We start from the raw sequence: 12,237 nt of genomic DNA, 5'->3' as shown, positions 1-12,237 counted from the left end.
AGGTTTCTTTTTCAACTCAACTGTCGATACTAAAACCTTCCTCTTAGGCTTTGTTGCTTCCATACTCTTCTTGGATGCCCCGGTTAACAGATAGGGGTTATTTATATAACCAAACACACCAAAAATAAAGTGGAAAAAGCACTGAAAACAGACAAGCATAGTGCAACAGATGCTTTCACAGCCAGAGTGAGAGACAAACAACATGGGCCGCAAAACTAATGACATTTATGCTCGCTACATAAGCGCCATCTATTGGGACATTTTATTTCACTGTGTACAGTTCGAATAAGCATTGTTCAAACTCCAGATCAAATATCTCTTGAATTTAGCATCCAAACCCTGGAATGTTCGAAATAAGAGGCACCACTGTAATACAAATACACTCAAAAGTACACACACACTTTGCTAGTATATTAATTACAATACTGTTCAGTATGGCTTTGTTTACTATCATTTCAAGTCAATACTATACTGATTAGTGGATTCCAACATTATAGTTGGAACATTAAAATATTAATCTCTTCCTTTTTCAAACCGAGTCAACAAGAAAAAATTAAAATCATCTTTCAGCTACAGGACTGGCTAGAATTATGATGAGTAACTCATAAGCTCCACTGAAGAACATTTGTTCTAACATAATTTAACCATATTTAAATTTAGAATGTGGAAATATAAGCTTAAAATGTGGTTAAGTTTACTAAGTAATGTGAGGAATGCAGAATCTAAGAATAACCAATTTACGTATTCTCAAGTCAATAAAGTGAAATAAAGCAAACTTCTTTTTTTAACATTTATTCACCAAGTACAAACAGCATTTATTTTGCTTTCTGGCTCTGTGCCTGTGCCTTGAGCACTTTGACAACAATCTTCTGCTCTTCTATCAGGAAAGCACGTTTGATTCTGAAGTGGAAATGGAAAAAAAAATAATTAAGGTGCATACTTAAACAGTGAGTCATGTCAGTCAAAGCATTACAAAAATGATAAAAATCACGGTTTCCTTTGATTAAAGAATCATTTGTGCATATTCTGTAAAGTTTTTATAGAAATGTTTAGAGTGGTGGATATAATGTCTCCTACATTACCATGAAGTTTTTTTTCCTCAATGTGTTTCATCAATATGCAGTAATAACATAACAGGTAAACTATACTCCACGTTTCCAAAATTTGGGCACCAACATTTTTACACTGAATACTTGGTAGATGCGAGAAAATCCTACAAATACACTTCCTTTGCAAAGCTTGTATGGAACTTTTAGAAAAACAAAATATGCCCATATCATTAAACAAATTAAACTTGTGTATTTCTCAGGCAGTAATCAGTCCATTCTAGTATAAAAGTTTGCAACACACAGGTCTACATTGGTTTTGTAAGGAATCCAGTCACTCCTAACTGCTAACTGATGGTTCTGGTATACTATAAAGAAAAGATTGCTAGTTAGATCTGCTGGCACGTCACTATTACCTACTACAGTGCTGCCATCTAGTGGATAGCCATACAATTTTTTTGGTGACAAAAGCTTGCAGAAAATAGTGCTGTAGACAGTCTGCAGTTATGCCTTTCGTTGAAAAGGCATAAACCTGTTAATGTTTTGAAGAAACTAGATTTGTGGCAAGATGAACATTTTGAGGATGATGACTATGACTGAGACAGTGATGATCTACTGGATGATGTGGAACCTACAGGCTCTGGTATCAATTCGGATAGCTCTCCCAAAAAAAAGTTTCTTCATCATAAGATGTTCAACTTGTCGTGACTTTCAGGAATTTACTATATGGACATTCAACTGCCCACTTAGCACAAACACCAAGTACCAAATGTGCAGTGTGCAACAAGTGTGAACAGTGCAAAGAAATGTGTTATTTGTGGTACATGTGGGACTGTACTGTGTGGTGCCATACTTCTGATAACTTAGTCGTGTTACTGGTCAAAATAAAGTAACAGTTTCTTCACATTTTTAACCTGCTGAGATAATAAAACTCTTGCATTCTGAAACAGTTCTTTACAACTTTTGATGGGAGTTCATTATTCACCATATATGAACAGATATATATGGCAGTCCTGGAAATAAGTAGTCTTGCTGTCAAATTGTTACAAACACCTTTCCAAAGCTGCAATAACCTCTACCTATAATTACTACAGCAAAAACAGCAGCATTTGTAATTTGTTGAAAATGTTGACACTAATATTTCTTCTAGCTTGTACATTCAAACAAAAAACCTAATTTTGCATAATGAAACAGGTTATTTACATGCATTTCAAAAGACTTGATTTTTAGTAGCCACTGTTTTAAATTGTGGAAAAAAAACCCAACTTAGATTAAAAAGAATTTTTAGCAAGCAATTATTACCTGTCACGCACACACTTGGCGCACATTGAGCCACCATAAGCCCTGCTGACATGTTTCTTTGTCTTCGAAAGTCTCATTAGAACTTTAGGCCTGACAGCACGGATCTATTTTAAAAAAAAAAAAAAAGTTACAATTTTTAATTCCAAATTATGAGCATTTCACACTTTAGGTAAACTACAATAGCACACATGCATAACATTTCTAATTTAATTTTTTAAATTTTCTGTAAACCTGTAAAAATAGTTACTTCCTATACAGTAATTGTCAATTTCATATCATAAAAACATAATCCAAACAAAGATTTCTGCTCCACAACATTTTTAAAGGCAAGGAATTGGATATTCCTTAAATACACTTCCAAGAATCAAAGAAAATCCTGAACTGAAACATAAAAATTTGCTTTCAACCACATCAATCAAGAGTTTAAACATAGTGCTATCAGTGACAAGACCATAAAAGCTGCCAGAACAAAATTCATTAATAATAATAATAATAAAAAAAAAAAAAAAAAAAAAAAAACCTGAATGTAAACCCCTCTGACATCATACATCAACTGAAAATCCATCAAATCTGGAATCCACTTAGGCCTTTGTGAATTGTAATTGAATCTAATTTGTAAACGTGATAACACCCAGCCATAATACCAGAGGGAGGATTTAAGTTATCTGTGAATCAGTGTAGCAACCTATAACGTGGAACAAATAGTGATCAAAATGTAAAAATAAATGAAAGTCAAAGAAAACATTATCAAAGTGCTCTCTGGTAAGGATGTGGCTTTTACAATTGTACATTTATATAACAGTAACTGTACCATTTATTGATGTTAACTGGGATTAATTTATTTTTAGCTCAACATTCTGTAAAAGGAAAGGTACAATGCCAAAACACTGCTCATGCATTGAAGACAAACTTAAGGAATTAAAAACTAAAATATGTAACTGTGCTTGCATTTGAAACTGAAAATGCAGGCAAAAACAAATACCACTGACAAATGTAAAAGCAGTAAACACTTAACAAGATTTTAACAAAGCCAACAAATATGAACTATAAAATTGATATACAGTAATCCCTCACTGTATCACGCTTCGACTTTCGCTACACCGCTGTAGGACGCCATTACGGCATCAATGAGTCCACGATTCTTTTTATTTAAAAAGGAGGAAAAGCACAAGATCTACGGCCACAGTCTCCTTTAACCAGGGCGCAAAACGAGTTGTAAGTGGATGTAATAAGGTGGTAGTCCGGATGGAATCTGCTTTAGGGATTTGGATTGAAGACTGCCGGAAGAAGAACAACGGTGGTGCTACACATTCGCCTGAAGAGGCTCCTTTAGAAGAGCTGTAACACTCTCCTTTGCTGTGCAGTAAAATTAAACTCATTGTTATCGGACAAGTCGTCGTGTCATTGTTGGTAACCATCATTTTCTACGTACAGTACTTATTACATGTACATAGTTTAGTGTCACTGTACACATTTTACTGTATACAATTTTCCTTGCATTGAACGTATTTATTGCTGGTGGCCTGTCTGTTGTAATGGCTGTAACATATGTGATATCGGAGACACTAGATATCTTTAAAATAATATTTAGGTTTTACTGTATATAAACTGTTTACATATGTACATAGTTTCAATGAATCTTACTTAATATCTAAGAATACAAAGGGTTTATGCTGTATAATTGTGTGGGAAATGTTTATAATAGTGTGGGAGAGTTTATAAGGGCTTAAAATACATAAAAATAACCACATGATCATGTTTTTTACTTTGCAGATTTTCACCTTTCGCTGGGGGTTCTGGAACGCAATCCCCGCGATCGAGGAGGGATTACTGTATAAAATATTTACTTTTTTCTCTTCAATAATTGCAATTCAGAGGATTAAAATACAAGAAATATTGAAAAACTAGCAAGAAAAAGGTTTAATGTCAGTATTGCAATAAGCTCCGTTGTATCCAATAATGCAACGTAAAAATCATACCCTAAAATATGGACACCTCATTCCTTGTAACGCAAACTATTCCACATAAACCTCAAAAAATGAACAGACTCATTATGAAAAGTAGATTTGTAGAAGTTAGAATATATGCATAATATCTTTCAATTGTGCTTTAACAACTTCCTTACAGTATGATGAAAACTAGGATTGATCTTTACCTACAGATTTTGCCAGCCGTTAAAACAACCTTCTTAAAATTGCAACCAAAACACACCTATGGGAAGATTTCCTACAGCATCCAACGTTACACCTCTGAAACATTTTTTATGCAAGCTAAACAAAACATGAACATTTACTTTGTTGTAAAACAGTCTTGATGGTATGAAATGCTATTTTCTTCAAATAGAATCAATAAAAGACAACAAAAAAGTGTAATGCCAGTAGTAAAATAAGTGAAAACAAAAAATGCAGATGATCCTGAAAAATGCTACTTCTACATTTAAACATTCTTTTCTGCTCAGAAATGCAGCATACCTTGACTCATGCTTTCAGTTTTATTTGTCAGATACAGGATTGGCTATAGAGGAATGTTGGACAAAATTAAATGTGCAAATTACTGGAATGTGACAAATGAGCATAAATAAATAAGCAACATTTTGTGACCTATGTATCAAATTTTTTCTTCGTTCATTTATGAGGGAGAATCAAAAAGCCAACTTTCCCTTTAACAATGGTAACTGTGAGCAGATGTATCATTCTCTACACACTCTCCTTCTCCCTGCAGGTCGATGCACTTCCTGTATTGTTCCACTAACCACTTTTTCCCTTGAAAGGAGAAGCTTTTCAGTTGCTCTCAATTCCTAGTCGAAACCACCTCCTTAACTTCAGAGTTGCGCCTGTTACCATGTGGAGCCTCAGTCTAAGTGGACTAAAGATGCCATAGTTGTATTGTGTTAGATCAGGGCTGCAAAGGGGAATGTTTTAAAATGTAGTTTTGTATTGCCTCTCCCTTTGTGGTTGCTGCATGGGGACATGCATCATCATGGAACAGCAAAACTTCACATGGAAATAAACAAATGAATACATAAAGAAATAAGGAAAAAAATAATGATTTGTACTCAGATTTCATGAAAATCACATTTCAAAGTACATTACTTTGCATTTGAAATTCTGTTCAAAATACTCCTCCATAACTGGCAAAAGGAGGTATGAGAGAAAAAAAAATGAACTGAAAACTGAGCATGAAGGGAAAATGGTTCCCATGAGGCAAGCCTTCAAGATATCAAATGCTGGAGGCAAGATCAGTAAAGATTGCTCTTTAACATCTATTTAGTAATGTTTATAGCAAAGATACAGACACAAGGAAAGTAACTGATAATGTTATGTATCAGGAGATGACGGCATCAGAGCGAAACATCCATCTCACAGCAAACACAAATGCATCTCTGCTTTTCACACCGAACCCTACTTTTTTGGCTTTACTCGGTGAGCTTCCCACTCTTTAAGCATCTGAATTTTTGGGTGATCTTATACTGTAGAGTTCAAGAAAAAACAGACTCAACTAAGCAATACTTTTAGAATCACAATAATTAAAAATGAAGTATAAACCAAAGAATTTAGGGCAAACTGCTATTAGATGGTTCTAGATCGATTTTTTTTAACAAACTAAGCTTCTGACTGAAAGCAGATACCAAATTCAAACAGAAGTTTGTGAATACCACAGGGGCAATTCAGAAAAGGACAGTATTTTAGAATTTAAGTAATGACCAAAACACTTTTCAAAATACTTTCACAACCCTAAATGATTAATGAAATAAATGTCAAGGTTCTGTTTATTCATTTTTCAGGCTACATAGCAGCAGTTAGCATCTACACATCTGTAATTTCCGTATGAATTTTGCTTAATCATTTGTGCAAATAATGATTTAAAATGGGGCGACAACAGTTCATAATTGCTTCTACTACTGCCTCAAGGTTCCAGAGCCCTGGGTCTCATTTTAATCTTATCCAGTTTGTGTGCAAGTGTGGCCCATAATAAATTGGTGCCAGGTAATGCACTAGTGCTCAATCCAGCTTTGGGGGCTGCATTCTGCTAACCTAATCAGGACTATTTACTTAACACCATATCATTGCAATACTATTAGTACTGAACGTATGCAGCCTGTATTAACTCTTTTAGGGCTAATTTTTTTTTTTGTTTCTTTTCTCCCAGGGCTGAATATTTTTCATAAAAACTAACATTTTTTAAAAAAGAACACAAAGCAATTGTTTAACATATCAAATCAACAAAAAATATTTCCTTTTGACAAATGTTACTGTCTTGCATGTTGCATGAGCCTGCATACTCTATGATTTCACATACATATCACATACATTTTACACAGCAAAGTCTGATCTCGCTCAAAGCAGCCAATTTCAGTCATTGCCACATTGCACTCCTTACAATACGTGTTGCTTTGGTGCCTATTTTTCAATTGTCTGTTGCTGCACTTTCTAACATATATTGTTAGTGTGTACTGTAGAGAGACAAGTCACCCATTTGCCATCATGCCATGCCACTGCCACCAAGTTTTCTGCCAGCATGAAAACCGTATTGTCACCTCTTTTCATCTTCTGAAACTTTATGAACTTTATGTATGGCATTATAGCCTGGCTCACCCCATGGGATTTGCTTCTGTTTATTACAGAAGTGAATAAAACTTTGCAGCAGCACGTACCTAAGCCACCAGGGGACAAAACACGTTTGGACCAATGCTCCCTGAAGTTATATCACCAATTCTGTCTCATCTCTATTTGTAATGCCACAGCGCGCTTCATCTCGTCTTTCGTTGTGGGTTTCCACTTTGAAAAACGAGAATGCGATGCAAACGCAGCCCGCGATTCAAAAAAAATCTCTGCCTACCTGTTTGTCTTGTCTGACAGTAGCTGAAAAGCAGCATCAGGAGACAGCAGCCTGAAGTACAGCAGCTGGTGATCTGTCGTGTCCAACAGCAAGCCATGCCGTCTTGTAAACTCCGGTAGCCAGATCAGCTCTCAACGGATCAATGTCTGTGTATTTATCCCATGCGAACCTTGCCGTAGATGCATCGGCTGCGCGAAGGCACGCAACTGGCAGCAGATCCGCTGGCGCGGCATCGGCTGGTGTCTGATCAGCTGATGCCTGCTTCTAACTCTCTTGCTCGATCTCCTGATCACTGCCAATAAAGTCCGATTCTGAAAAATCAAGAGTCCGACTCCGCGATAATGCGCAAATGCGCATAATGCGAGTGTTTTCTTTTCTGCACTTGCTTCGCTGCCTTTTCACATGTCGGTGCCATCTTGCCTGTTTACATTTCGCAACTCACGCACACGCAAGGTTTATTTGCCGAGTCAACGAGTCTAGCATTCCTCCAAGCACAGAGGGAATGCCTGTGACGTGACAGTGAGATTTGTCGCCATTAACAGCTGATTGTCGCCCTCTATCCCTGGATGTCGACTTTTGTCGACATGCGCCCTCAACCCCTCCTGTCGACAAAAGTCGACATCCGCCCTAAAAGAGTTAAATAAATACAGAATTAAGAAGCCTTTTTAAAAAAAAAAAAAAAAAAAAGATTCTTAAAACAAACAGTAAAGATGTAATAAATAGTAGAAGTCAGAAATTTTGTTTAAATATGTGGACAAAGATTTGATCTTTACTCAAACAGGGGATATCCATCATCATGCCACATTTACATTTAGATAGATACTTTATTAATCCCAATGGGAAATTCATTCATAGTAATCCATCTTATATAAAAATAAAAGGCAATTTTTACATGTGAAAAAAGTAACAGCATCTCTACATTTAGCACTATTTCAAAATTAGCACTACCTAAAATAAGAATCAGGCGTGCAAGATCAAATGATAATTCGACCCAGCAAGTGCAACTCAAGAGCAGAATGCAAAGATGCTGAAAGCAGTCCAAAATCCCCAAAGCTCACCACAGGCAGCTCTTGTCACTGATATCATCAAATTGGACTAATTCTTTCTAATGGCAGACTTGTACAAGAACATGTAAAGCAAAAACCAGCCCTTTTAGAACTGTACAGGTGCTGGTCATAAAATTAGATTATCATGACAAAGTTGATTTATTTCAGTAATTCCATTCAAAAAGTGAAAATTGTATATTAGATTCATTCATTACACACAGACTGATGTATTTCAAATGTTTATTTCTTTTAATGTTGATGATTATAACTGACAACTAATGAAAGTCCCAAATTCAGTATCTCGGAAAATTAGAATATCAATTAAGACCAATGCAAAAAAAGGATTTTTAGAAATGTTGGCCAACTGAAAGGTATGAACATGAAAAGTATGAGCATGTACAGCACTCAATATTTAGCTGGGGCTCCTTTGGCCTGGATTACTGCAGCAATGTGGCATGGAGTCGATCAGTCTGTGGGACTGCTTAGGTGTTATGAGAGCCCATGTTGCTCTGATAGTGGCCTTCAGCTCTTCTGAATTGTTGGGTCTGGCGTATTGCATCTTCCTCTTCACAATACCCCATAGATTTTCTATGGGGTTAAGGTCAGGCGAGTTTGCTGGCCAATCAAGAACAGGGATACCATGGTCCTTAAACCAGGTACTGGTAGCTTTGGCACTGTGTGCAGGTGCCAGGTCCTGTTGGAAAGTGAAATCTGCATCTCCATAAAGTTCGTCAGCAGCAGGAAGCATGAAGTGCTCTAAAACTTCCTGGTAGACGGCTGCGTTGACCTTGGACCTCAGAAAACACAATGAACCAACACCAGCAGGTGGCATGGCACCCCAAACCATCACTGACTGTGGAAACTTTACACTGGACCTCACGCAACGTGGATTCTGTGCCTCTCCTCTCTTCCTCCAGACTCTGGGACCTTGATTTCCAAGGAAATGCAAAATTTACTTTCATCAGAGAACATAACTTTGGTTCACTCAGCAGCAGTCCAGTCCTTTTTGTCTTTAGCCCAGGCGAGATGCTTCTGACGCTGTCTCTTGTTCAAGAGTGGCTTGACACAAGGAATGCAACAGCTGAAACCCATGTCTTACATACGTCTGTGCGTGGTGGTTCTTGAAGCACTGACTCCAGCTGCAGTCCACTCTTTGTGAATCTCCCCCACATTTTTGAATGGGTTTTGTTTCACAATCCTCTCCAGGGTGCAGTTATCCCTATTGCTTGTACACTTTTTTTCTACCACATCTTGTCCTTCCCTTCGCCTCTCTATTAATGTGCTTGGACGTAGAGCTCTGTGAACAGCCAGCCTCTTTAGCAATGACCTTTTGTGTCTTGCCCTCCTTGTGCAAGGTGTCAATGGTCGTCTTTTGGACAACTGTCAAGTCAGCAGTCTTCCCCATGATTGTGTAGCCTACAGAACTAGACTGAGAGACCATTTAAAGGCTTTTGCAGGTGTTTTGAGTTAATTAGCTGATTAGAGTGTGGCACCAGGTGTCTTCAATATTGAACCTTTTCACAATATTCTAATTTTCCGAGATACAGAATATGGGACTTTCATTAGTTGTCAGTTATAATCATCAACATTAAAAGGAATAAACATTTGAAATACATCAGTCTGTGTCTAATGAATGAATCTAATATACAAGTTTCACTTTTTGAATGGAATTATTGAAATAAATCAACTTTGTCATGATATTCTAATTTTATGACCAGCACCTGTATGTTCTGGACAGAAAAAACAATAGCAAGAGTTAAAAGCCCCACAGCACCCTGTTTGGCTAAACCCAAAGGGGTTTGAAGCAGACTATGCATCCAAAACAGCCCCTCGAACATTTCAGAGCTACACAAATTGTGCATGGACAGATGGGAAAAAACCAATGACAAGACACTGACAAGACAGTTACAGTTGAGGTTTTTTGTACCAAAGGGGACAATACTATTCATTAGTACCAAGTGTTTATTTTTTTCACTGACGGAAATAGCATCTGTTGATTTTCCACTGAATAAAGTATTGCAAAGTTAAAAAGTGTGCCCACCCCACCTTAAACGTTGTATATTTGTAATGGTCAGTGTGATTTTCTAAGCTGTGGTGTGCTAGGCTGGTAACATCACCTCAGGATAGGCACACTGAATCAATAAGCTAGTTTAAAAGTCAGCCTTGGTTATGGGATGCATTCTTGTCTCACTAGAGATAGTAAAGGAGAGAATGATAACACTACCATTATGAACAATGCTGCACATCCTTTTACGCCCTATCATGATGTACTTTCAGTCAATGGATTATTCAAAATAAGTGGAAGAAATGCTATTGAGGCTCCTTCATAACAAAGGAAAAATGATTCACTGTGACTGCACTTCAATTTTTCCCAAGTGAGAATTCTCTCTTTTCAGTAATTCTGGTGTTTGAGAAGCAATTATTTTGTTATTTCTATCTGTACGAATACCAAATCTTGTTTTACTTTAATATATGTGGACATGCCATTTCACAGGGTACACTCATCTCATATAACTATGCTCTTATAAACTTTAAGCCACACATTTAACAATACTGTGAGGCACAAGCAGTAACCACTACACCAACTAATGCTCCTTCTTTAAACATCTTTATTAAAATGACTTAACATACTAAATACATCGACTAACTTCAAGAAAGTCTTTCCAGAAAAACACTGGCCATGCGTGAAACTGACTTAAAAATGGCCTATTGACAACACTGTCCCAAAATAAAAATTTTAAAGAAACTAATCTTTTGACCCATATTGAAATATACTAATACTGTATGTTTCAAGTCTTTTTCCCCATTCAGTGGTCAGTGATGCCATCTTACAATTCTGAAGTCTTATACATCAAAAGATTTAAAAGAGTGCTGCCAATGTGCATCTTGCACATCTGTGAATCAAGAGCCAAGATAGCATCCTAGACTCTCCCACACTTCTACATACAGTACAAATTGAATAAGTTAATTGGCAATTCTAAACTGAAGTTAGTATTTGAAGGGACTTTGCCCTGCACATCCAAACTACTGAGGACTGGTTCAACCTTTAAACATAAGGCAGTTGTAAATAACTTGGTTCTAAAAACAGAAAAACCACAAGACAACCAGATATAAAAATATTTTAGTTGAATTTGGTGGAAACCACAGTTTTGGGTTGTGTAACAATTGCAATTTTAATCTGACTTAATCACTAAACTTACAACTGAATCCTTCAATTTATAAATAATGGTGTGGGAGGAGTTCCAAAAGGCACACAAAATGGACAATGAAAACTATATAAATACATACACAGATTGGTTTCGCAGAAATGTGTATACAGTGACTAAATGAACATCAAAAAAAAGGAATGATTGAAGGGTATGCAACATCAACATATACAAATCAAACAGCGAAAAGGTAAGCAGATATACTTACACCTCGAAGTCTTCCAGGGCAAACCCCGCAAGCTGACTTGGGCGCCTTTCCAACCTTTTTGGTGTACAGGTAGACAATTCGGTTACCGGGTGTTCGTGACCTTTTCACAAGAGAGAACAGGTTAAGTGTGCATTCCGCATTTACAGATGCAATGACCGATTCTTTGGAAAGGTATACTTACAGTCTAGTCTTGTTCGAAGCGGTGTTGTAGGAAAGCCTACGACGGTATGTCAGGCGCTGAACCATCTTTTTTTTTTTCGCCTGTGACATTATAAAAAGATATTTAAGACATCGTTGATAACCAGGGCACTAACATGCAATGCGTTACAAAGCCATGTAGAATTTTAAAAAAGTATCGGTATCTCGTAGTTCAAGAGCATGTTACACCACAGCGACACGAACATATTCTGATTATACGTTAGTGACTGAAGTGACACCAAATCATGTTTTCGATACTTTCAGGTAGCAAACAGCCGTAATTATTTTCATGCGAAGAAATACAGTCTGCATGTTATAACATATTGGAACGTTTGAATCGAGGCCTTCACTTCTCCGGCAAAGCCCACGACCCGACAGACACATCATTTAAT

General features: G+C 36.9%; 1 protein-coding gene across 1 annotated transcript; it reads right to left on the bottom strand.

Annotated features, from left to right (window-relative positions):
- Positions 1-776: 776 nt before the first annotated feature.
- On the bottom strand, positions 777-12,001 carry rpl34 (ribosomal protein L34). Its single transcript, XM_028805177.2, has 4 exons — positions 11,829-12,001; positions 11,648-11,747; positions 2,349-2,452; positions 777-900 (listed from the first exon to the last, which is right to left on the bottom strand). The coding sequence occupies exons 1-4, from the start codon at positions 11,915-11,917 to the stop codon at positions 816-818; spliced, it is 378 nt and encodes a 125-aa protein (XP_028661010.2). The 5' UTR covers positions 11,918-12,001; the 3' UTR covers positions 777-815.
- Positions 12,002-12,237: the final 236 nt, after the last annotated feature.

Source organism: Erpetoichthys calabaricus, chromosome 7, assembly GCF_900747795.2.
Source record: "Erpetoichthys calabaricus chromosome 7, fErpCal1.3, whole genome shotgun sequence".
Lineage (NCBI taxonomy): Eukaryota > Metazoa > Chordata > Cladistia > Polypteriformes > Polypteridae > Erpetoichthys > Erpetoichthys calabaricus.
Note: the sequence above shows the minus strand (reverse complement) of the source record. Positions and strands in the feature narration are given on the sequence as shown.